The 26,149-nt window shown below is 42.3% G+C and overlaps 1 protein-coding gene across 4 annotated transcripts; it reads left to right on the top strand.

Moving 5' to 3' along the window:
- Nucleotides 1-462: 462 nt before the first annotated feature.
- Nucleotides 463-25,279, top strand: LOC143284883 (isocitrate dehydrogenase [NAD] subunit gamma, mitochondrial-like). 4 transcript variants are annotated; one of them, XR_013055632.1, is made up of 15 exons: nt 463-546; nt 1,956-2,030; nt 2,496-2,596; nt 3,546-3,661; nt 4,123-4,180; nt 5,326-5,461; nt 7,035-7,168; nt 7,708-7,810; nt 9,060-9,206; nt 9,733-9,827; nt 11,809-11,869; nt 13,211-13,299; nt 18,574-18,593; nt 24,331-24,376; nt 24,633-25,279. XR_013055632.1 is itself a non-coding variant. In XM_076591997.1 (14 exons), the coding sequence occupies exons 1-13, from the start codon at nt 502-504 to the stop codon at nt 24,347-24,349; spliced, it is 1,179 nt and encodes a 392-aa protein (XP_076448112.1). In that variant the 5' UTR covers nt 463-501; the 3' UTR covers nt 24,350-24,376; nt 24,633-25,279. The 4 variants fall into 4 exon arrangements, 1 of the variants encoding a protein (XP_076448112.1); XR_013055633.1 differs by having other exon boundaries at nt 18,574-18,598; XR_013055634.1 differs by lacking the exon at nt 18,574-18,593 and adding an exon at nt 15,574-15,620.
- The last annotated feature ends 870 nt before the right edge of the window (nt 25,280-26,149 follow it).

Below are 26,149 nucleotides of genomic sequence, written 5' to 3'. Positions count from 1 at the left end.
ATTATGACATCATAATAATTGGTGTGGGGGTGGGGCTGGGGACTGGGGGGGTAGGGCAAGGGGGATCACACACAGCATGTACGCTCCTACCGTGTGACTTTACCCATGCCCTCAGGTTGTTCTTGACATTACCACTCCCCATCCAACTTCTTAGCAATTCTTTTTCAATATTATATGCGTTTTTCTTTCTTTTTATATCATCATTATGATCATTGTCATCATCATCATCATCATCGTCGTCGTCGTCGTTGTTGTTAATAATAATAACAATAATAATAATAATAATAATGATAATGAAATAATAATAATAACAACAACAACAACAACAACAACAATAATAATAATAATAATAATAACAATACTACTATTACTATATCAATATTTTTTTTTTTTAAATTTAATGTTTCTATGAAAAGACGTCCAAGTGGCTAACAAAAAAGAAGGAATCTTTCATATCGGAGTACAAGAAATGAAATTGAGAGGGTGAAGGTCAACGGACGGATGGTGATCATGGCTGCCCTTGCAAGACGTCTGCTTCTGAACACCGTAAGTGTTTGACCTCGGGTGTGTGCAGTTGTATCATTCCACATGTTCATTTGTGCGAAAGAGAGAGAGGGAGAGAGCACATATGAGTGGCGTTTGTGTGAGCAATGTTATTGAACTGAAGAATGTTTTCACATACCACATCTAGTTCTCGGCTTGATTTGAGCACATGAACACATGACTGGGAAAAAAGTCACAACAAACCCCTCTCCCCTTTCTCTCACCCCATCTTCCTTCATCCCCTCCCCCAAAAACGCCAGAATGAGAAACAGTGGAAGTAAAATCGATGCCACAAAGAGGGCTTTACTGCTCACAATCTATACATCTGCCGGCAGTCGGTGAAGAAAACTGACCACCATCTCATTCTGTACATTGATCCTCTCGCCTATTCTTTTCTTGATTGCCGTTTCATTCACCTGTCTCACTGTTAACCTGCCGCTGATCTCTTCGCTTTTCAAATTGGAAGATGTATACAATTGGATTCGGAATGCTAAAGTTCAGTGACTTGGCTAAATTTTAGAGTTAACAAGAATAAGAACAAGAAGACCCCACCCCCACACCCCATCCCCCATCCCCTGCACTCATCCAACACTCACACAACCCCACACAAAGAGCCTACAAGTCCCAAATACACCCAGTTCTTGAATACACAAGCACTGAATGGGACATCACTGCAAAGAAAAAAGTAGAACAGATAGAAGCAGTCCCAACAGTGAGCAGCATGGTTTGTCCTCGGTGAATACCAGCATCACCAAACTACTTCAAGCGCTGCTGCAGGAAACCCTGGAACACCATAGGAAGAGGGCTAAATTGTCGATGCTTTTGAAGATCAGCAGGCAGCCTAAAAAAGTGAGGTGTCCACACCTCCGTCAACAACAGCAATGTGCTAGAAGAGCCCATACACAAACCTTTGACAGGATCCTATGTACAGTGGACATCAGGCTGAACACCTTCTACCCATGGACAGTACATTACTGGAGACTTTCGATGCCCCGAACAATTGACGCATTTATTGAGAAGGTGTCAACCTCCCGACCCACTGCCCCCTGACAGAGCCACCTACCCCATTACCCCCACTCTTCTGTCTTTTCTCTCTGTCTGTCTCTCTCTCTTTTTCTTTCTCCAGACTGATGCCCGCTGCTTAAATGCCAATAATGGTCAACACTTTGACCTTGGGCATCAAATGGAAGAAGCTCAGTTTTCTTGTGGAAAACTAAGAATATGATAAGAGAGAAGAAAAGTACTGTTACAACTTACATATTTGATACAATCAAACTTAAGCAAGTTAAAGAAAACAAGACACACCCAACAATTTTGACTAAATCCATGTATATCTTTATTATGTTTATCATTTGTACCAAAAGCCGAGAAGGCGTGAAGTTCATTGTGCATATTTTATGATGTTTTATCAGGCCTGCAGGCGGACTGTTTTGCCCCTGCTGTCTGCTGGAAACCAGAGTTACGTCACCCATGCCACTGAGCAGCAGGTACACTTACTCTGCTATATTGCCACTGCCATTGTTGTTATTGCTGCTTCTGCTACCACAAGTAGCAAAGAATGATGATGGTGGTGATATTGTTTTGATGCTGCTTCTTGTTGCTGCTACTTCAGCTATTACAACGGATAAATTAAAAAAAAAGACCCCAAAACTCCTTTTTTTTTTTTTTAAAGTACGCTTAGTTGTAAAACATGATAAACCACTCCTCATCTCAATACAATACAATACAATACAGGTACACTTACTCTGCTGTATTGCCACTGCCATTGTTGTTATTGCTGCTTCTGCTACCACAAGTAGCAAAGAATGATGATGGTGGTGATGCTGTTTTGAGGCTGCTCTTGTTGCTGCTACTTCAGCTATTACAACTGATAAATTAAAAAAAACAACCCAAAAACTCCTTTTTTTTTTAAAAGAATACAATACAATGCAGTGTTGCTGTCACTGCTTCAGGCCAAGTCGTGTGCCATGTACGGGGGTCGACACACAGTGACGCTGATGACAGGGGATGGGGTGGGTCCAGAGATCCTCACTCACATCCAGGAGATTTTCAGGTTGGGGTGTGTGTGTGTGTGTGTGTGTGTGTGTGTGTGTGTGTGTACAGCAAAGCTAAACCATTTTACACATTAGTGGAAAGCTAAAAAGATTGAGGCAGTGTGGCCCAGTCAGTTAGATGTTGGAACTCATGATTCATAGAGTTTGACACCAGTGTTTTGGCATGGTGTTCATTTTCCTAAGAAAAAAAATAAGGATATCCGATTGGGAAACATATTGAGGGTTTTTTGTTTGTGTGTGTGTGTGTGTGTGTGTGTGTGTGTGCCTCTGTGTATTTTTTGGGTGGGTGTATGTTCATGTTTGTCTCTGTGTGTTTTACTGAATGGAATCTTGTCATCAGCTGTTGCTCAAGTGTTGTAGACTTGTAATGCTGTTGTATCATGTGAAACAGATATGCTGGTGCCCCTATAGACTATGAAACATGCTGTAGTGTTGTGTTGATTTGTAATGCTGTTGTATCATGTGAAACAGATATGCTGGTGCCCCTATAGACTGTGAAACATTCTGTAGTGTTGTGTTGATTTGTAATGCTGTTGTATCATGTGAAACAGATATACTGGTGCCCCTATAGACTATGCAGCATGCTGTAGTGTTGTGTTGGTTTGTAATGCTGTTGTATCGTGTGAAACAGATATGCTGGTGCCCCTACAGACTATGAAACATGCTGTAGTGTTGTGTTGATTTGTAATGCTGTTGTATCGTGTGAAACAGATATGCTGGTGCCCCTATAGACTATGCAGCATGCTGTAGTGTTGTGTTGATTTGTAATGCTGTCATATTGTGTGAAACAGATATGCTGGTGCCCCTATAGACTATGCAGCATGCTGTAGTGTTGTGTTGATTGGTAATGCTGTTGTATCGTGTGAAACAGATATGCTGGTGCCCCAATAGACTATGAAACATGTAGTGTTGTGTTGATTTGTAATTCTGTTGTATCATGTGAAACAGGTATGCTGGTGCCCCAATAGACTTTGAAACAGTGGAGATCAACTCATCCACCACTGATGCTGCGTATTTGGAAGGGGCTCTCCTCTCTGTGCAGAGGAATGGTGTGGCTCTGAAAGGTGAGTGGTGTGGAGGATGGAATCTTGATGACAGTGTGTGTTGAATGGTGTGGCTCTGAAATGTGAGTGGTGTGGAGGATGGAATCTTGATGACAGTGTGACAGTGTGTGTTGAATGGTGTGGTTCTGAAAGGTGAGTGGTGTGGAGGATGGAATCTTGATGACAGTGTGTGTTGAATGGTGTGGCTGTGAACGGTGAGTGGTGTGGAGGATGGAATCTTGATGACAGTGTGTGTTGAATGGTGTGGCTGTGTGTGTGTGTGTGTGTGTGTGTGTGTGTGTGTGTGTGTGAAGTCTGATAAATCTCATTCTTCTCATTCTCCTTCCTTGCTTTTTCTTTCTGTCTCTTGTACAGTTGTATTTGTCTATCATCACTTCGAGCTGAATTATTAGTCATAATTTCCCAAACCCTCTGTTATATTTATATGATTTATCAAGACTGTCTTCTGGGTTTTTTTTCAGGAAACATTGAAACAAAGTTTGATGATGCTTCATTCCGCTCCATGAATGTGGCTTTAAGGTAATGTTCAGCAGGGGGTGGGGGAACTAGAAAAAGGGTTTGTATATTTCCCCTTGTTCTTGACAAAAGCAGAAAACAACCAAAGTATGTTTCATCATTGTTCTGTTCTGGTTTCTCACATGGTGTAGTTTCTTTCCTGCTGAACTCGTCCCATGTGAATCAGAAAAAAGTGTATTTTGATCTATATATAGGGATGAGGTATTGATAAACTAAGACGGCTGAGGGTCAGTGGTGTGGAGAGTGGAATCTTGATGACTGTGTTGAATGGTGTGGCTGTGAGTTTAGGGACAGTATGGATTTAGTGATTATGAGTAAAAGGGAGTGGGAAGTACAGTTATAAAGTCAGCTGTGATGAGGACTTCCTATTCTGTAGGGAAGAATATCAAACATCTCCCATGGAGACTGACTTTGTACAAAGTGTGACAGTAGACACTTTCAGGACAAATTCTACTACCATCTTGACATTGTTTTGAAATCTTATTCATTATTAACAAGTAGAAACAAATGTTTGTTGACCTGTTTAATCATTTTCCTAAAATTTACAATGACTGCTTTCTGATTTATCTTGACAAAGTGCATCTCTCTCACTTGACTAACAATATAAATATTCATATATTATTCTTCTTCTTATTGTTCCTATTCTTCTTCTTCTTCAAACAGTATATTGTATTATAATAATATAATAATCATTCACTCAATGTTGTTATAATATTATTAATATTAGCCATTCACTTTTAACATGTTTATAATAAACTATGCCAAATCTTTTGTATTTTGCTCAGTGAATGCATAGATTGTTTTTTATTCCTCCAAATGTATCCGTCAACCAACTAATTTGTATGGCCATTGCAGTTTATGGTGAGCACAGTGCCAGATCTGTTTTCATAATTTGTCTTAGTTAAGTGAAATATGTCATGTTTCCATGCGGTATCCTGAAATAAACATTATGTCTATCTTGTTGTGTATGGTTGTGACGAAGTCTTAATGAAGATGCAGTGTTTAGGTTGCTGGGTTGATTGATGGAGAGTGCAGCGTGTACAGTGGTGAACATTGTGTGTGTGTGTCTGTGTGTGTGTGCATGTGTGTGTGTGTATGTGTGTGTGTGTGTATGCATATGTGTGTGTGTGTGTGAATGTGTGCACCAGATCCAAGCTGGACCTGTGGGCCAACATTGTGTGGTGCCGCACCTTCTCCGGAGTGTTCAGTTCTCGGCACAGTGACGTGGACATCATCCTCATCCGGGAAAACACTGAGGGGGAGTACTCCTCTCTGGAGCATGAGGTATGTCTGGTCCTTTGTGTTTCTCCTCATGTCTGGTCCTTTGTGTTTCTCCTCATGTCTGGTCCTTTGTGTTTCTCCTCATGTCTGGTCCTTTGTGTTTCTCCTCATGTCTGGTCCTTTGTGTTTCTCCTGATGTCAGGTCCTTTGTGTTTCTCTTCATGTCAGGTCCTTTGTGTTTCTTCTCATGTCTGGTCCTTTGTGTTTCTCCTGTCTGCTCCTTTGTGTCATGTCTGGTCCTTTGTGTTTCTCCTCATGTCAGGTCCTCTGGTTTTCTCCTCACGTCAGGTCCTTTGTGTTTCTCTTCATGTCAGGTCCTTTGTGTTTCTCCTCATGTCTGGTCCTTTGTGTTTCTCTGTTTCTCCTCATGTCTGCTCCTTTGTGTTTCTCTGTTTCTCCTCATGTCTGCTCCTTTGTGTCATGTCTGGTCCTTTGTGTTTCTCCTCATGTCAGGTCCTCTGGTTTTCTCCTCATGTCTGGTCCTTTGTGTTTCTCTTCATGTCTGGTCCTTTGTGTTTCTCTTCATGTCAGGTCCTTTGTGTTTCTCCTCATATCAGGTCCTCTGGTTTTCTCCTCATGTCTGGTCCTTTGTGTTTCTCTTCATGTCAGGTCCTTTGTGTTTCTCTTCATGTCAGGTCCTTTGTGTTTCTCTTCATGTCTGGTCCTTTGTGTTTCTCTTCATGTCTGGTCCTTTGTGTTTCTCTTCATGTCAGGTCCTTCGTGTTTCTCTTCATGTCTGGCCCTTTGTGTTTCTCCTCATGTCAGTCCTTTGTGTTTCTCCTCATGTCTGGTCCTTTGTTTTTCTCCTCATGTCTGCTCTTTTCTTTTTCTTTGGATGTGTGGTGAGAATAATGGTGACAGACTGTGAAGGAGACAGGAGGCATTGTGGCAAGAGTTGGCCAGACGTTGGACTTGTGACCCAGTGTTCACCAGTGATCAGGGTTCGAGGCCCTGTCACAGCGTGGTGTTGTGTCCAAGAGAAAGGCACTTCACTCCCATTGCTCTCACTCCACCCAGCTGTGATCGGGTACCTGACTGTGGTTGGGGAAGGTTAAAATTGTGGAAGGAGAGGATTGGGCTGTGCCTTCCTGTGCTGAGCCCTAGACACAGTGGCTGTGAATTCACTGCCCTGATGGTCCATTAGAGGCTGTGGGGTCTTAACCCTTTCACTGCCAAACTGGCGTTTATACAGCAGCTAGGAAATGGACCCATGTCACTGAAGGGTGACCAGATCATGGGACTGTTATCTACAAACCTACTGCTTTTAATGTTCGGTGGTAGGATTGGCCATATTTTTTACACATCACAGGGGGAATCCCCGGCTATTCCTAGACACCATATGTTTGTGTTTATAGCACAAGGGAATTTTGCACTCTAAATTGACTGGTAGTGAAAGGGTTAAACCGTTAATTTTATAAAGGAGATTTTTTATTTTCTCAGATTTGCGTGCACGGAATCTGGAAATCTTTTTGAAAGTGAAACTGTTGTTGTGTTTTATATACTAAAGGTGATGTTGGTGTAATTGCTTGGGCTGTGTTATGGTAGTTGATAGTAACACTGTGCTGGTCAATGGCAGAATGTGCCTGGGGTGGTGGAGAGCCTGAAGATCATCACTGCAGAGAAGTCTGAGCGCATCGCTCGCTACGCTTTCGACATTGCTGTGCGCAAAGGGAGGAAGAAAGTCACTGCCATTCACAAAGCCAACATCATGTAAGTTACACGCTCCCTCCTTTTTTGTCTTCTTTTATCAGCAAGCAGGATAATGTGATACATTTATGAAAATAATTTAGCAGTTTTTCTGTTTGTGACCTCATTTATGTTCTGAAGAATAGGGGGTAAAAATATATATTTGTTTGCATACACAAGGACAATGTTTGGGTGTATGTAGGAACATAAAGAATTGATTCCTGCTCATAGACCATAAACTTGAAGATAGAATATAGTCAGAGCATGTACACACATAGACATGCACACACAGGTGTCCACATACATACATTTAAACTGAAAAATATCTGTGAGCCCCACACAAGTGAAAAACTGTATTCATTCTATCTGTAGCAACATTTTTTGACATTTAGAGCATGTGCACAATACAGTTACTGTCTAAAAATAGTTTACCATATGTGTTTCTACATGTGTGTGTGAGAATGTACACAAGTGCATGCATACATGTGTGATTGTGGATGCACATGCATAAGCTTGAATACATGTCCATATGTGCATTTATGTGTTGAATTTGCATCCATCAGGAAGCTGGCTGATGGTCTGTTTCTGGAGAGCTGCAGAAAGGTGTCCAAGGAGTTTCCTGACATTGAGTTCTCCGACATGATCATCGACAACGCCAGTATGCAGGTAGGACGGGTGTCACTGATCTACACATCCTGCATTAAAAACACCATGTTGAATGTCCATGTTAAGATATCATACAGATTTGTATATTGTAATGTGGATCAGGGGGGAAAAAAAATTACACCTGAAGACAGCAAAATGGTCTCAGTGACCTACATGCAACTGAAAGTAAAGAAACAAAAATGTGTCATTATTGTAGGACAGTGTTTAACATTCTTGTGATTTATGTGAAATGGAAGGGTCACAGGCCACAGTGTGTGAAAGGGAAGGGTCACAGTGTGTGAAAGGGAAAGGTCACAGGTCACAATGTGTGAAATGGAAGGGTCACAGGCCACAGTGTGTGAAATGGAAGGGTCACAGTGTGTGAAAGGGAAGGGTCACAGGGTGTGATATGGGTGACAGGATGTGAAATGGAAGGGTCACAGTGTATGAAATGGAAGGGTCACAGGTCACAGGGTGTGAAAGGGAAGGGTCACAGGTCACAGTGTGTGAAATGGAAGGGTCACAGGTCACAGTGTGTGGAAGGGAAGGGTCACAGGTCACAGGGTGTGTAATGGAAGGGTCACAGATCACAGTGTATGAAATGGAAGGGTTTAGTATGGGACAACAAGAGAGCCAGGAAGACCAAGGGAAACATGGTGTGGTGGTGTGTGTTACAGATGGTGTCATGTTACACCTGTGATGGTGTGTTGCAGATGGTGTCATGTTACACCAGTGATGTGGTGGTGTATGTTACAGATGATGTCATGTTACACCAGTGACGTGTGGTGGTGTGTGTTACAGATGGCGTCATGTTACACCAGTGACATGTGGTGTATGTTACAGATGGTGTCATGTTACACCAGTGACGTGGTGTATGTTACAGATGGTGTCATGTTACACCAGTGACATGTGGTGTATGTTACAGATGGTGTCATGTTACACCAGTGACGTGGTGTATGTTACAGATGGTGTCATGTTACACCAGTGACGTGGTGTATGTCACAGATGGTGTCATGTTACACCACTAACATGTGGTGGTGTATGTTACAGATGGTGTCATGTCACACCAGTGACGTGTGGTGGTGTATGTTACAGATGGTGTCATGTTACACCAGTGACGTGGTGTATGTTACAGATGGTGTCATGTTACACCACTAACGTGTGGTGGTGTATGTTACAGATGGTGTCATGTCACACCAGTGACGTGTGGTGGTGTATGTTACAGATGGTGTCATGTCACACCAGTGACGTGTGGTGGTGTATGTTACAGATGGTGTCACGCCCCCAGCAGTTTGACGTGCTGGTGATGCCTAACCTGTACGGCAACATCCTCAGCAACATCGCCGCCGGCCTGATTGGTGGGGCAGGGCTGGTGCCAGGCATGAATGTCGGTGACAGCTATGCTGTCTTTGAGTCCGTGAGTGGGCTCTGTTGCACTTTGTTTTACACTCCTCACACACCCGCCACTCTCTCTCTCTCTCTGTATTTTTTGTGGGGGGTTCTCTTTTTCTGTCCCTCATGTATGCTCTCACAAAGTTGTATGCACATGCACACATTTAAATACACACTCAGCTCACACAGTTTTATGTACAGACATGCATGCGTGTACACATGTGCACACTTACACCCTTTCACACTAATACATACTTTCACATATAGACTCACACAGACACACAAGCACACTCTCTCAGTAACTCACACACACACACACACACACACACACACACACACACACACACACACACACACACGCACTCTCTCTCTCTCTCTCTCTGAGTAACACACACACATACACACACACACACACACACACACACACACACACACACAACACACACACACACTCCTTGACAACACCACCAGAACAGGCGATGTTAGCAGCAGTCAGTCAGTCAGTCCGGTGATGAGGACAGCTGAGCGAGGTGAGGTGTTGCGTTGTTCAGGGCACGAGGAACTCTGGGCGGACGCTGAAGGGGAAGAACATTGCCAACCCCACAGGCATGCTGCTGGCCAGCTGTGACATGTTGGACTACCTGGGGTAGGACCTCACCACTTCCCCTGTCCCTCATCTTCTCACTCACACCTTGTCTCCTTGCCTCACTTCAACTCTCCAGGCCTTTCTCTTTACAACTGTATCAGACCAAGGTGCCTGACCAGGGCTTCAGAACATTTTCCAGTTTTGGAGGGTGGCAACTGATGGGTGCAATAGCCGAGTGGTTAAAGCGTTGGACTGTCAATCTGAGGGTCCTGGGTTCGAATCACGGTGATGGCGCCTGGTGGGTAAAGGGTGGAGATTTTTACGATCTCCCAGGTCAGCATATGTGCAGACCTGCTAGTGCCTGAACCCCCTTCGTGTGTATATGCAAGCAGAAGATCAAATACGCACGTTAAAGATCCTGTAATCCATGTCAGTGTTTGGTGGGTTATGGAAACAAGAACATACCCAGCATGCACACCCCCGAAAACAGAGTATGGCTGCCTACATGGCGGGGTAAAAACAGTCATACATGTAAAAGCCCACTCGTGTGCATACGAGTGAATGTGGGAGTTGCAGCCCACGAATGCAGAAGAAGAAGAAGAAGGGGGTGGCAACTAACTTAGATATGATTTCATAGATTAAAAATATCTTAACCAACCTTTCCATTCTCCACTTCAACCAGTAACTGCCGAGTGTGTTGCTGTGCTCATGAGCAGGAGAGTAATTTTTGTGGTGATTGGCTGGTGTGAACAGTGTGTGTCAACAATGGCATCTGATCCAGTTTCTTCCAAGTCACAAAGCAGACAGCTGTTTCACATGAAGGAGCCCGATCGGGGCTTTGTAACGTTCTCAATTCAAACTGTTGGAAGGAGTCTGATCGGGCCTTTGTAACGTTCTGAACTGAAACTGTCGGAAGGAGTCTGATCGGGCCTTTGTAACGTTCTGAATTCAAACTGTTGGAAGGAGTCTGATCGGGCCTTTGTAATGTTCTGAATTCAAACTGTTGGAAGGAGTCTGATCGGGGCTTTGTAATGTTCTGAATTGAAACTGTTTGAAGGATCCTGATCGGGCCTTTGTAACGTTCTGAATTCAAACTGTTGGAAGGAGTCTGATCGGGCCTTTGTAATGTTCTGAATTCAAACTGTTGGAAGGAGCCCGATCGGGGTTTTGTAACCGTTCTGAATTCAAACTGTTTGTAGGAGCCCGATTGGGGCTTTGTAACATTCTGAATTCAAACTGTTGGAAGGAGCCTGATCGGGCCTTTGTAACATTCTGAATTCAAACTGTTTGAAGGAGCCTGATCGGGCCTTTGTAACATTCTGAATTCAAACTGTTGGAAGGATCCTGATCGGGGCTTTGTAACGTTCTGAATTCAAACTGTTGGAAGGAGTCCAATTGGGGCTTTGTAACATTTTGAATTCAAACTATTGGAAGGAGCCCGAATGGGGCTTTGTAACATTCTGAATTCAAACTGTTTGAATGAGCCTGATCGGGGCTTTGTAATGTTCTGAATTCAAACTGTTGGAAGGAGCCCGAATGGGGCTTTGTAATGTTCTGAATTCAAACTGTTTGAATGAGCCCAATTGGGGCTTTGTAACATTCTGAATTCAGACTGTTTCAAACTCTGTGCTTTTCTGGATTCATTTATTGGCCATCAGTGTGTGCAAATATCAAACAAAAGTTACGGATAATGGATACTTTCATCCTCTCACAGGAAGATAGCTTGAGAAGGGAGGAAGTTTTATATTTTGTCCCCAACTAACTCATTGTGCTACTGCTCAGTTTTGAAAATTTCAGTTCATAACTTCTGATATTTGTTTTTGGGTGATTTGTTTACGAGGAATTCTAGGCGGACGTTGAAGGGGAAGATTGTTTAGCAAAAAAAAAAGGTACAACTTATCTCACTGTTTGGAGTATGAAAATGGCTGACCTGGATAATTTCAGTACAGAGACAGTATCCAGAAGTAACGTGTTCATTCAAGTATACATTCATTATTTTTGTTTCTTTAAAAAAAAAAAAATTTTTTTAAATTGTTTTCAGCCATTTCAGCCATGCCACCATGATCAGGGAGTCTGTCATGTCAGTCATCTCAAGGCCAGAGGTATGGCGTGGCATGTTTGTGTATGTGTATGTGTGTGGGGTGGGAGTGGGGGAGGGGGGGGGGGCATGTAGTTGTGTGTTTGTAAGTGGGTGTGTTTGTGGGTGTGTGGGTGTGCATGTGTGTGTTTGTGTGTGTGTGTGTGTGGGTGTGTGTGTGTGCATGTGCGTGTGTGTTTGTATGTATGTGTGTGTGTGTTGTGTGTGTGTGTGTGTATGTGTGTGTGTGTGTGGAGGAGTTGGGGGGGGGCTGATTTTTTTTATCACCTATTTCATGGGCTTTGGGGATTTTTCTCAAGGTTTTTTTTTTATTTGTTTTTTGTTTAAAGTTCCAGTCATATTGATGTCCTCCATGACTCAGCAGGGGGCAAAGCAATATAGATTTCCTTTTCTTTTTAAAGATATATATATATATATATATATATATATATATATATATATATATATATTTTTTTTTTTTTTTTTTTTTTTTTTTTAGATGAAGCTGTAATACAGTATATACTTTTATAGCCATCATTAATTCACTAAATGTTCACAATCATCACAACATTATTCTGTATTTACATTTAGCTATCGTATGTCAGAAATAAAAAGAAAGTAATGGAAAGAGACAGAAGAGGGTGAGATATGAATATTGCTTTATAATATGGACAGCACCATCATCACAAAGTAGTGGAAAGAGACAGAAGAGAGTGAGATAGGAATATTGCTGATTGTGGATAGTGCACAATGCCATCATCACAAAGTAGTGGAAAGAGACAGAAGAGAGTGAGATAATGCCATCAAGTATTGGGAAGAGGGAGAGATATGAGTATTACTTCGTGATGTGCACAGTGCCATCAAGTATTGGGAAGAGGGAGAGTATGAATAGTACTTCATGATGTGCACAGTGCCATCAAGTATTGGGAAGAGGGAGAGTATGAATATTACTTCATGATGTGCACAGTGCCATCAAGTATTGAGAAGAGGGAGAGATATGAGTATTACTTCATGATGCGCACAGTGTCATCAAGTAATGGGAAGAGGGAGAGATGTGAGTATTACTTCATGATGTGCACAGTGTCATCAAGTATTGGGAAGAGGGAGAGATATGAGTATTACTTCATGATGTGCACAGTGTCATCAAGTAATGGGAAGAGGGAGAGATATGAGTATTACTTCATGATATGCACAGTGTCATCAAGTATTGGGAAGAGGGAGAGATATGAGTATTACTTCATGATGTGCACAGTGTCATCAAGTAATGGGAAGAGGGAGAGATATGAGTATTACTTCATGATGTGCACAGTGTCATCAAGTAATGGGAAGAGGGAGAGATGTGAGTATTACTTCATGATGTGCACAGAGCCAGACTCCAGACATGGGGGGCCAGGCCACCACCACGGAAACTGTGCAGGCCATCATCGAGGAGATCAAGCCCAAGACCCAGACCCGGTAAGCTGTCCCACAATGTTTCCCTGCAGTCCTTGGCTGGCTGGCATGAAGGACCTTAGTGGCCCAAGTTTGCGTAGTGTTGAGAATTGTCCAAGGCCAGTTAGAGAAGAGTTGTTTGTGGGAAATTCTGAACACGGTGCAAACTTTGGGCTGCTGACAGTGCTTCATGCAACTGGCCTTTACCTCTAAGGGTTGTTAGTGTCGGCTCAAACACAAGGAAACCATAGCTGCTCTTTACAGAGATGTTTTGGAGACACCTTGCTGTTGTGCTTGTTTCTCTCTGAGACACAGTGCTGTGAACTGTTTCAGGCAGAATATGATGAATGGTATATGGTGGTCTGAAAGGAAAAAAAAGGTGCAGTTTAGGTCCATGAACAGCAGCTCTGATCAGTCAGCTCGTGAATTATGAGTACGCTTCAGTGCTGAAAAAGATTAAATGATATATGGTATATTATTGGAGAAGGGCTTCAGACCAAAACTGTTCATGTTGTTACAGTGTAACAAGATTATCAGCCCACTGGCCTTCACAGTATTATGCATAGTATTAAGTTACATCTTTTACTAAATGGCAGAGAAGTGTTTTTTGTGATACTGAGCTGCAGATAAATGGCATACAGGAAACGTTTGATTCAGTCTCTACATTTGTACAGAGTAGCGTCCTGGACTTGGCTGGGCTTCAGTTTTGTTTTAGGATGGCTGGGCTTTAAAAAAGTGAAAAATTGAGCATTTGGGGCTGTTTGCTTAAAGAAAATGTTTGATGAATTGTGCTTACTGAATGCATGGACGTGATTGCAGTTTATGAATGAAATGATTGATCATTTGTTTGCATTTTTTGTAGAGAGTAGAAGAATTATGTCAGTTTGTGGTCTCTCTTATTGCTTTGACATCTAAAAATCAATGATATTCTCTGCTCTAATTTCTATTATCAACTAACAGGTACACACACACAAAACAAACAACTAAATGCACACTCATTCATGTATGCACAAGGACGAACACTCAAAATATGCACATACATACACACTTTCACACCTACATGCATGCACATGCACACACACACACACACACACACACACACACACACACACACACACACACATATCACACATTCTCTCACTTTTTCTCTCTCAGGCAACATAACATGGGAGAAAGCAGCTGGCGTGGTTCTCTTTCTGCTTGGTTGATACACATGCAGACTCTGTCAGTTGACAGCAGTGTGTGTTGGGGCTGGTTGCTTTTTCTGCAGTGTTTTGAATTATATGCACACATTTAGAAAAGGCCCTTTGCAGGGAATCTAAGTGGGAGACTTGACAGCTGACTAAATGTGGCAGAGAATGCACATGCAGCTTTCTGGTTTTATTTACTGGATCTGCTGCCGGTTGGGAAAGGAGGGAGAGAGTGGGTTAGTGTATGTATGTGTGTGTTCAGTGACACTTAACCACTGACGTGATTTCAAGGATTGGCAAGGACTACAACCCAGGCAATCTTGGCTGCCTGCTGGGTTTTGTTACAGCAGTAATATTTACCCGCTTTGAAAAAAAGGCACTGTGTAGAGATTCATGGTATGCTTCTTGAGAGCTACCACAGTAGCAAAAAACAAAAACAAGACAAAATGGCATGTTTATTGTCGCTGATCAGTTTGAAGAAAGATTTTTGAAAATTTTTTCTCTCATTCTGAAGGTTGAACTTGAAATCACTGTAGAATATTGAGACAGGCCAAGAAAGTTACAAAACATTTGCTGATGATTTTATGTTGGAAAAGTCCTGTAAAGTCTACCAAAGTTGTATCCCATAAATACAACAGTAATGGTGGAAAAGTCCTGGAAAGTCTACCAAAGTTGTATCCCATAAATACAACAGTAATAGCAATGGTGATAATAACCATAATCATATAATTGGTGGTCATGGCTATTTAATGATGCACTCTACCTCCTGAGCACAGGTACCCAGAGCGTTAACAGTGAACATTGATATTGGAGGGGGAGTGGGGGCGGCGGATGAAAAGAAAGAAGTATGAAACCATCTGATTGCTTGGGGTGTATATGGAAGAGTCCTGTCAGTGCTTAGGGTTTAGGTGCAAGGTGTTTATGAAAAATATTCTCTGTCTCAATCACATGCATTCTTCAACAGAATCAGGTATGTCTCAGTAGTGCATGATCCACTTGCACACAACAGATACTTAGTTTTTCATTTTCATGTCTTCAGTTGTATCACGTCAACTGTACTTGATTGACAGAAGCATGGTAGTGGGCAGTAAGTGTGTTTGTGTTTCAGAATGGAATGATGGTTTGCTACTTATGCATTGTTTGACAAATGACTGGGTGAGTTGAGGGTGGGGTGTAGCAGCTTTTTCCGAAAAAGGTCTTGCCAGCATGGGGAATGCTTTGTTTCTGCACTGGCTCACTCAGTACCATCACAGCAGGGATGCCAGGCTTTGAAGGGGCCAGAGAACTCTGTATTACCAGTGTTTCAGTACAGTGTTGTTAGGTACTATTGGCATGGTGACCAGGGGGAGAACTCTGTATTACCAGTGCTTCAGAGCAGTGTTGTTAGGTACTGTTGGCATGGTGACCACAGGGAGAACTCTGTATTACCAGTGCTTCAGTACAGTGTTGTTAGGTACTGCTGGCATGGTGACCAGGGGAGAACTCTGTATTACCAGTGCTTCAGTACAGTGTTGTTAGGTACTGTTGGCATGGTGACCACAGGGAGAACTCTGTATTACCAGTGCTTCAGTACAGTGTTGTTAGGTACTGTTGGCATGGTGACCACAGGGAGAACTCTGTATTACCAGTGCTTCAGTACAGTGTTGTTAGGTACTGTTGGCATGGTGACCAGAGGTAGAACTCTGTATTACCAGTGCTTCAGATCAGTGTTGTTAGGTACTGTTGGCATGGTGACCACAGGGAGAACTCTGTATTACCAGTGTTTCAGTACAGTGTTGTCAGGTACTGCTGGCATGGTGACCACAGGGAGAACTCTGTATTACCAGTGTTTCAGTACAGTGTTGTCAGGTACTGCTGGCATGGTGACCACAGGGAGAACTCTGTATTACCAGTGCTTCAGAGCAGTGTTGTTAGGTACTGTTGGCATGGTGACCACAGGGAGAAATCTGTATTACCATTGCTTCAGAGCAGTGTTGTTAGGTACTGTTGGCATGGTGACCACAGGGAGAACTCTGTATTACCATTGCTTCAGAGCAGTGTTGTCAGGTACTGCTGGCATGGTGACCACAGGGAGAACTCTGTATTACCAGTGTTTCAGTACAGTGTTGTCAGGTACTGCTGGCATGGTGACCACAGGGAGAACTCTGTATTACCAGTGCTTCAGAGCAGTGTTGTTAGGTACTGTTGGCATGGTGACCACAGGGAGAACTCTGTATTACCAGTGCTTCAGAGCAGTGTTGTTAGGTACTGTTGGCATGGTGACCACAGGGAGAACTCTTTATTACCATTGCTTCAGAGCAGTGTTGTTAGGTACTGTTGGCATGGTGACCACAGGGAGAACTCTGTATTACCATTGCTTCAGAGCAGTGTTGTCAGGTACTGCTGGCATGGTGACCACAGGGAGAACTCTGTATTACCAGTGCTTCAGTACAGTGTTGTTAGGTACTGTTGGCATGGTGACCACAGGGAGAACTCTGTATTACCAGTGCTTCAGATCAGTGTTGTTAGGTACTGTTGGCATGGTGACCACAGGGAGAAATCTGTATTACCATTGCTTCAGAGCAGTGTTGTTAGGTACTGTTGGCATGGTGACCACAGGGAGAACTCTGTATTACCATTGCTTCAGAGCAGTGTTGTTAGGTACTGTTGGCATGGTGACCACAGGGAGAACTCTGTATTACCATTGCTTCAGAGCAGTGTTGTTCGGTACTGTTGGCATGGTGACCATGGTCCAGCATGACTTCTGATCAGTTAGAAATGTTGGGGGCACCAGAGACTAGATTTCTATCATTCCGTTGGACTGATCAGTTAGAACTGTTGGGGGCACCAGAGACTAGATTTCTATCATTCCGTTGGACTGATCAGTTAGAAATGTCAAGGTTGTATATTTATGCAGTTTCAGTTTCAAAGTGTGTAGACTGTGTATGCTCTGCTGGATTTTTTTTTTTTTTTAATAAAAAAGGCAACAACATTAAAAAAAACAACAACAAAAAACAAAACAAAAAAACCAGCAGATGCCTGACATAAGCATGAAGTTAAGTCAAGGCTTTAGTGCCGACCATAGGTATGTACAGAACATCACCCTGAAATTAGATCTGAACTTCATGCATTGTCTTCTAGCCCTAAGTCCTATGTGTGGGGAGGGTGAGGGGTGTGGAACGGGATGTGCCCTGGGCATGCAGTGTGTGTGGGGAGGGTGAGGGGTGTGGAACGGGATGTGCCCTGGGCATGCAGTGTGTGTGGGGAGGGTGAGGGGTGTGGAACGGGATGTGCCCTGGGCATGCAGTGTGTGTGGGGAGGGTGAGGGGTGTGGAACAGGATGTGCCCTGGGCATGCAGTGTGTGTGGGGAGGGTGAGGGTTGTAGAACAGGATGTGCCCTGGGCATGCAGTGTGTGTTGGGAGGGTGAGGGGTGTGGAACGGGATGTGCCCTGGGCATGCAGTGTGTGTGGGGAGGGTGAGGGGTGTGGAACGGGATGTGCCCTGGGCATGCAGTGTGCGTGGGGAGGGTGAGAGGTGTGGAACAGGATGTGCCCTGGGCATGCAGTGTGTGTGGAGAGGGTGAGGGGTGTAGAACAGGATGTGCCCTGGGCATGCAGTGTGTGTGGGGAGGGTGAGGGTTGTAGAACAGGATGTGCCCTGGGCATGCAGTGTTTGGAGAGGGTGAGGGGTGTAGAACAGGATGTGCCCTGGGCATGCAGTGTGTGTTGGGAGGGTGAGGGTTGTAGAACAGGATGTGCCCTGGGCATGCAGTGTGTGTGGAGAGGGTGAGGGGTGTAGAACAGGATGTGCCCTGGGCATGCAGTGTGTGTGGGGAGGGTGAGGGGTGTAGAACAGGATGTGCCCTGGGCATGCAGTGTGTGTTGGGAGGGTGAGGGGTGTGGAACGGGATGTGCCCTGGGCATGCGGGGAGGGTGAGGGGTGTAGAACAGGATGTGCCCTGGGCATGCAGTGTGTGTTGGGAGGGTGAGGGGTGTGGAACGGGATGTGCCCTGGGCATGCGGGGAGGGTGAGGGGTGTAGAACAGGATGTGCCCTGGGCATGCAGTGTGTGTGGGGAGGGTGAGGGGTGTGTGAGAGCATGCTGAGTGTTGGGAGACCTGTGTGCAGGCTGCATAATGAGTGAAGAGGTATGGTGAGTCTTTCCCTGCCTGGCTGTCTGTCTGGCTGGCTGGCTGGCAGTCTGTGTGGCTTGCTGTGGCAGTTCCCTTGACCTTGCCTTGGTGCTGTGCCACAGTGGTGTTAGTCTTGGGTTTGGGCACAGCTTGGGGAAATCATCGTTATCGGTGTTAAATCCACTAATTATCTCCGTTTAGTAAGTGGGGCCACAAGTGGAGAAATCATTTGCTGTTGCATGTATGAACAATAACAACTGTGTGCACCAAAGAAAAGTTCCAGAGGAACAAGATTGTAATGACAACAAAACCCTTTTCTTTGTCCTTGTGGCAAAAACAACAACAAAAAACCTTCCATACATAACATTGGGAATGAAACAAATCACTCCAGTTTTTGAAATCCATTTGAAAATTGAGAGGTCAGAGACTTGAGAGTTTTATGGGATGTGACATGGTCAGAATTGGGGAGGGTGTCAGCTTTTTGAAGTGTTGCTGAAAAAACCAGAAAGACACAACCAGTTTCAGTTTCAGTAGCTCAAGGAGGCGTCACTGCGTTCGGACAAATCCATATACGCTACACCACATCTGCCAAGCAGATGCCTGACCAAGACACAACCAGAAATGTGGCACAGCACTTAGGTGAAGTGTACCCTTCACTGGTCAGTGTTTAGGGTGTGATCAGCATGGTTTTTTGCTTTTCTTCTTTTTGTTTGATCAAAGTTTTAACATACACAATGTTTGTATGATGCTATTTTTGGTTCATTTTCTTTTTGTGTTTTGATGCTTGTTAAATACTAACATTTCTGGAACTGGCTTTGCATTGAAATAGCTTGCTTTGACTATGTGTTTCTATTCACTGTACAAATATGTATGTGTTCTGTGTGAGCTGCACAGGACAGAGCTGGATGCAGACAGCTGTATTCACACCTGGCTTTTGGAGAGTGTGGCCTGGGACATGAATTCTCTGTCTGACTTGTTCAGTCAGCAGGCTTTGACAGAGTTCATGGTTTAGGAGAAGCTTTGTGCACAATAAAGCTCCCATTGTGCTGAGTGCCTTGCCATTTTTGTTGCTGTTGCCCTGTCAAAATGAAGGATAATTTTCATGATGGGAGATTGGGTAGGGGGATAGGACAACTTGTTCAACACAGACATTTAAAGGCTTTGACATTTCCCTTCTTGGGGTGGCACTGGACAATCTTACAGTGTTAGCTGTTTGTGAGAGCTACTTATTCCACAACACTGCCTGTCAGAAGAGCACATTTCAGATCTGTGAAGGAGAAGCCATTTGTGCTCCTACCAGTCTGTCTGATTAAAACAGTATATAATGGGCCTTAAATGGAATTCATCCAGGAAACCAACAAGATGTGTATTACATGCTAAAGCACAGGGCAGTCAAAAGAGGGCTTGCTACAGCTGCAGTGTTGAAGAGTTGGAAGGTTGAAGAGTGTCCCTTGGCTGCAGGCCTTGAATGAGCTGATCACTCAGGTGTTGAGGATGAGGATATAGGTCAGCAAAGCAGAAGTCGAAAACAGCAACAACAGAAACTGATGCAGTGCCCAACCAGAGACAGGGAAATAAAAGTGAGGCAAGCAGTTTGACAGCAAAGAGTTGGGTGCAGGTCAGGAATGGATGTCCTGAGTACAGAATCTGTGTATTGTAGAACTTTTTATTTATTTATGTATTTATACCGGTAATCCCAGCAGATTTCTCTGAGTGAAATTCTGTCTCCATCCCAATTATGGGAGTACAGGTCTTGATCATGCTCAAGACAGCAGCTCACTGACCACCACTCAAAGGCCTGATGGGGTGGGGTGGGGGTTGGGTGTGGATGTGAACATCAAGCTTGTGCAGGAGTCACACCGCTGACCTTGACTCTCATTGCTTCCTTAGACAGGCATGTTATCGACCAGACTGTTACTTTTCTCTTTTAGCTTGGCGCTTCTGACATGACTGTGTGCAAAGGTGACCTCGTTCAGTTTTTGTGTGCAGTGTGTACACAGTGATAAAGTGCTGACAGATTTGAACCATGAGAAACTCACAATTTTTGGACAAACACGCAGACTAATGCTTTCTCTTACATAAATGTAGTCATTGTTAATTGCACTGCAGTGCATGCTGATGAACATGTGTGTAATGTGTTGGTGTCTGCACCTTTTGTAAGCATTATTTTGACAGTGAAAATTGTGGCTGACGTGATAGTTTAACAGACGGAAAATGGCAAGTGGCAAAAATTGACCTAACATAAGTGACTGACAGAAAATTTTCTATCAGAAGACCGTGACTGACAGAAGAATGATTGACAAGATAGTGACTGATAGAATGATTGGCAGAAGACAGTGTCTGATAGAAGAATGATTGACAGGATAGTGACTGATAGAATGATGGATAGAAGACAGTGATTGATAGAAGAATGATTGACAAGATAGTGACTGATAGAATGATGGACAGAAGACAGTGTCTGATAGAATGATTGACAAGATAGTGACTGATAGACTGATGGACAGAAGACAGTGATTGATAGAATGATTGACAAGATAGTGACTGATAGAATGATGGACAGAAGACAGTTGTTGATAGAATGATTGACAAGATAGTGACTGATAGAATGATGGACAGAAGAAAGTGATTGATAGAATGATTGACAAGATAGTGACTGATAGAATAATGGACAGAAGACTGATTGATAGAATGATTGACAAGGTAGTGACTGATAGAATGATGGACAGAAGACAGTGTCTGATAGAATGATGGACAAGATAGTGACTGATAGAATGATGGACAGAAGACAGTGCTTGATAGAAGAATGATTGACAAGATAGTGACTGATAGAATGATGGACAGAAGACAGTTGTTGATAGAATGATTGACAAGATAGTGACTAGACTGAAGGATAGAATGATTGACAAGATAGTGACTGATAGAATGGTGGACAGAAGACAGTGACTGATAGAATGATTGACAAGATAGTGACAGACAGAATGATCGACAGAAGACAAATGATCGACAGGAGACAGTGATTGATAGAATGATTGACAAAATCGTCACTGATAGAATGATCGACAGAAGACAGTGACTGATAGAATGATTGGCAAGGTGGTGACTGATAAATGATTGACAGAAGACAGTGACTGACAGAACACAGGGACTTGTCCGACAGAAGATTACTGACATTTCAGTGACAGAAGCCAGAGACATTGACAAAAGTCACTGACAGAAAACTGAAGATAATGTTGACAATGACTGACAGAAGATTACTGATAGTACACAGTGGCTGACAGATGACAATGATTGGCTGATGATTTACTGGTTGAAATTGTTACTGCTTTCGGTGTGATTTAATATCCTAGTCGCTTTCATCCAGTCCATGACTAAACATTTCTCTTTTTGTGTTGTGACATTAACGTTTGCACAGGAATATGAACAATTTGTTTTATATGGATGTGGTGACTTTTCTTCTATGTTGATGGTGATGTGATTATTGTGGTCTTTAGAAAACTGAGTTTTGCATGGAGATTTTAACACTGGTGCTAATCTGCTTCCCCCTTCCCATTTTTCCCTCGAGGATTTTCAACCACTTTGAGTAATTTGATACAGCTACTGTGCATTGTGATTGTTTGTGTGATACATTGTGTGCATACTGATGTTTGGTTTGGGTCTAGTTTGAAACACTGTACATGCATGTATAGAGCTCATCTATGCGGGGAAAGAAGTAGACATGCATGATTTGTTGGGAAACTGTGAAAGTCTTGCACAGTTGTTTCTACTGTTCCTGCAGAGGCCTGCAGTTTGAACAGTCATCTGAGCAGTAAACAGCATGTTTCATGTGATTCTGTAAAAAATAAAAAAGTTGTTGTTTTTTCATGTGTGTTACTGTTAGTTTGTTTTTGTGTGTGCTTTTTAAAAAATTTTTATTCAGTAGGTACAGATTTTATTTTTGTTTTGCTAACCCTATCTGCAGGTAGATATAATATTTTTCTGTGTTTTATTGTTCTGTTTTGTTGACTGTCCTGTAGGTACAGATAATATTTTTCTGTATTTTTCATTTTTGTTGTGTTAACTCACTTCTGTAGTTGCAGATTTTATTTTCCTGTGTTTTATTTTTCTGTTTTGTTGATACAGTTCTGAGTTCTGTATTAATAGATCGCATTTTGTTCTGACTTGTATCTTTTGTTAATATGTTCTGTAGTTACAGATTTTAGTTTTGTTTTAACATAGTTCTTTTGAAACATATTTTGTTTTTCTGCATTCTATTTTTGTTTTGTTAACTCTGTTCAATAGGCCAGGTAGGTGCAGATTTTATGTTATCTTTATATTTTTTGGAATGTATTTTGTTTTTCTGCATTTTATATTTGTTTTGTTAACTGTTCAATAGGCTAGGTACAGGTTTTATGTTAACTTTGTTCTTTTAGAACATATTTTGTTTTTCTGCATTCTGTTTTTTTGTTGTTGATTAACACCATTCAATAGGCTAGGTGCAGATTTTATTTCTGTTTTCTTTTCTGCTCTAAAGGAACAGATTTTTATTTGTATGTTTTAGCTTTGTTATGTAGGCACATATTTTTTGTTCTGTAGGTATTATTTTTCTGTTTTGTTAACTTTATTCAGTTGGTACAGTTTGTTTTTCTATTAACTTTGGTCCAGAGCTATATGTTTTTTTTCTGAATTTATTTTTGTTTTCTCAACCTTATTCTGTTGGTACAGATTTTTTTTTTCTCTCTGAACTCTAGCCTTACAGCTACAGTTTATTCCCTTTATGTTGTAATCATGTTTTATATTACAGCCTCATTCATTCATTCAAATAGTAAAATGAATGCTTCTTTCAGACAGTAACTGAGTTTCAGTTTCTCAAGGTGTTCTGCGTTCAGACAAATCATACACGCCACACCACATTTGCAAGATAACAACCAGCAGCATAAGCCAGCACCCTTGTCAGGATTTCAGTGTATCATATATATTTGTGCACCTATCAAAGTGGATTTGTTCTGCAGGTTTTTACCTGAGTACAACACTTCTGTTGCCATGGGTTCTTTTTCAGTGTGCCAATTGCGTGCTGCACATGGGGTCATGGTTTATCCTCATCCAAATGACTAGACGCCGAGTTTGATTTTCCAGTCAAACTTGGGGGAAAAAGGGCAAGACTGGGTTTCAAACCCAGACCCTCAAGGGCACTGTGCAGATAAGTCTGAACTATTCTGCCACCTTCCTCCTTGGTTAACCCTGAAACACAAAACGTGCGCATGTGCATGCATATGCATTAGAGTCACGTGTGAACACACTCATAACTGGTAACATGGCCTGGACACAGTTTTGTGCATGCAGTTCTGAACCCAATCCTTTTCATCATTTGTCATTCTGTTCTTCTTCTTCGAGGTTCTACCAGTGTTTTATTTCTATCTTTGAAAAGACTGCTGATGCTTTGTTTGAAGCAGTTTGGTGAGTATTTGAAAACATTGTCAAAGTTCAGTAATCAGCACACGGTATTCCAGTAACTTGCTCATCACAAAATGTTTCTCTATTGGGCTGCTCCCTACAGGGAAGCCTATTACCACCAGTTTTTAGTTAACACCAAAATATATGCCTTAACAGGTGTTTTGGTTTGTTTCCATTTTGTTAACATGTTTGCTATGTGTTTATCTGTTACTCTTAAATTTTGAATGTGATTTGTATTTTATCCCGTTCTGTAATTATTCTGATTTTTAAAATTTCATGTTTGATGCATGATCGGTTTACACCTCACTTGTTTCTGTGACAGAGACCAATCAGGCCAGTGAAGGCGTCCAACACAGAGAATTGGCATTGTGAGTTTATCAAGTTATTTTTTATCCTTATCATAAACAAGTGCACAACAGAAGTGTTTCATGTTCATATCAAGTGCTTAACCAAGAAAAAATCCCCATGTACCAGTCATTTTGCAAGTCATGTAATGTGTGGCAATTTCTCACCTTTGCAAGAAAGATAGAGAAGTGATGTTTACAATGTTATGAATGCATGCACCATTTAAAAAAATTAATTTATGCATGTCTTTATAAATGTTTGACGTGTTTCATTTGGCAGGGTGTGATGTTCTACCCTTCTGTCATGTGGCTGTTCCACTGAATCTCCTGTTGTACAACACTTCACTGTTTCCACTAGACGTGTCTGAACAGACTGGACCTATTAGACGTCAGTGCTGGATTCACTTGTGGTGGTCAAGTCAACCATAGAGAGAAAAAGGGAGTGTGTGTGTGTGTGTGAATGAGTCAAGGGAAATCATTGTGTTGTGTAGTCTTGAATCAAGCACTGTGATGTTAGATATGATTCTAAATGCTCAGATTTTTTTTTCACAGCTTAGTTAACAGTGTGCCCAGTGTTAGTCATGGACATGTTGGTAAATAGGTAACTTGCATCATCAGAAAATAAATGTACAATTTTCCCATACTTGTACTAGAATTGGCTGAAATTCATTGTAACTTGTGTTTGCTTATACATGCACATGTGAGAGAAAGTTGAAATACATAAGAATGACCTTGGGATTACTCAGTGTGTGAAAGTATACAAAATACACATATATGCGTGGGGCATTAAGAGTGACGTGGGTATTTATTAAAAGAGAAAGAAAACCATTCTCCTGCCAAGTTGGTTGTTGCAGTTCTTGGCACCTAACACTCTCCTCAGCCAGTTCAAATGAAGGAGCGACAATGAAAAGACAATGTGAAGTCTGATAGGCTTGTTGGTGTATGGTGTACATGATGTGTGTATGTTTATGTATGTATAACTTTATTGTAAATGCCACAAGCTCCATGCCCAGGAGTGCCAATCTACATTGTTATTATTACTCAGAGGAAGTGAAGAAGGGAGGTGACAACTGTTAATGTTCAGCCTAACCAGTCCTCGCAGGACGCAGTGGTCATGGCATGCTGTGACTGTTGTCAGACACTGTACCATTCAGAGGGCCTCACCTTTTTTATTTCATTGTATGATCATAGAGTGATGGGCATACTTCAAAGAAATTGACAAGAAATGTGCTTAGTGTTGGATATTATATAACAGGAATAGGCTCTGCCTGTATTCATTCAGTGACTAAGTTTTGGCACTCTGTGCTGTGTTTATTTGTTAGGTCTTTCCTTAGCTACTGTCTCTAAAGGGTCTTCTGCCACCCTGTGAAAATATGCTGTTGGGGAAGGAACAATAACTCTGTCATATTAAAATTTGCCCGGGGCTTCTGTCTGTTAAAGAGTATCCCTTCTGTAAAGTCAATATTATAAATGTCCTCTTCATTTCTCATCCCCTTTAATGCTTTATTCATCTGTATTTTTCCAGCAAATCCATATATTTTTGTAGTCCATTTCTGGATGTGATGTTTGCACACTTTTGGGGGTATATTTTTAGACTGATTGTGTGCACACACTTGTACAGTTGTAGTAGTATTTCTGGACTGATTCTGTACACACATGTGTAGTCTTATTTCTGGATGTGATGTGTGCACACAGGTGTAGTCTATTTCTGGACTGATTGTGTACACACACCTGTAGTCTATTTCTGGACTGATCGTGTACACACAACTGTAGTCTATTTCTGGACGTGATAGTGGA

This window comes from Babylonia areolata, chromosome 8 (genome assembly GCF_041734735.1).
Source record: "Babylonia areolata isolate BAREFJ2019XMU chromosome 8, ASM4173473v1, whole genome shotgun sequence".
In the NCBI taxonomy this organism is placed as follows: Eukaryota; Metazoa; Mollusca; class Gastropoda; order Neogastropoda; family Buccinidae; genus Babylonia; species Babylonia areolata.
The sequence above is the reverse complement of the archived record's forward strand: the minus strand, read 5'-3'. Positions and strand labels throughout refer to the sequence as shown.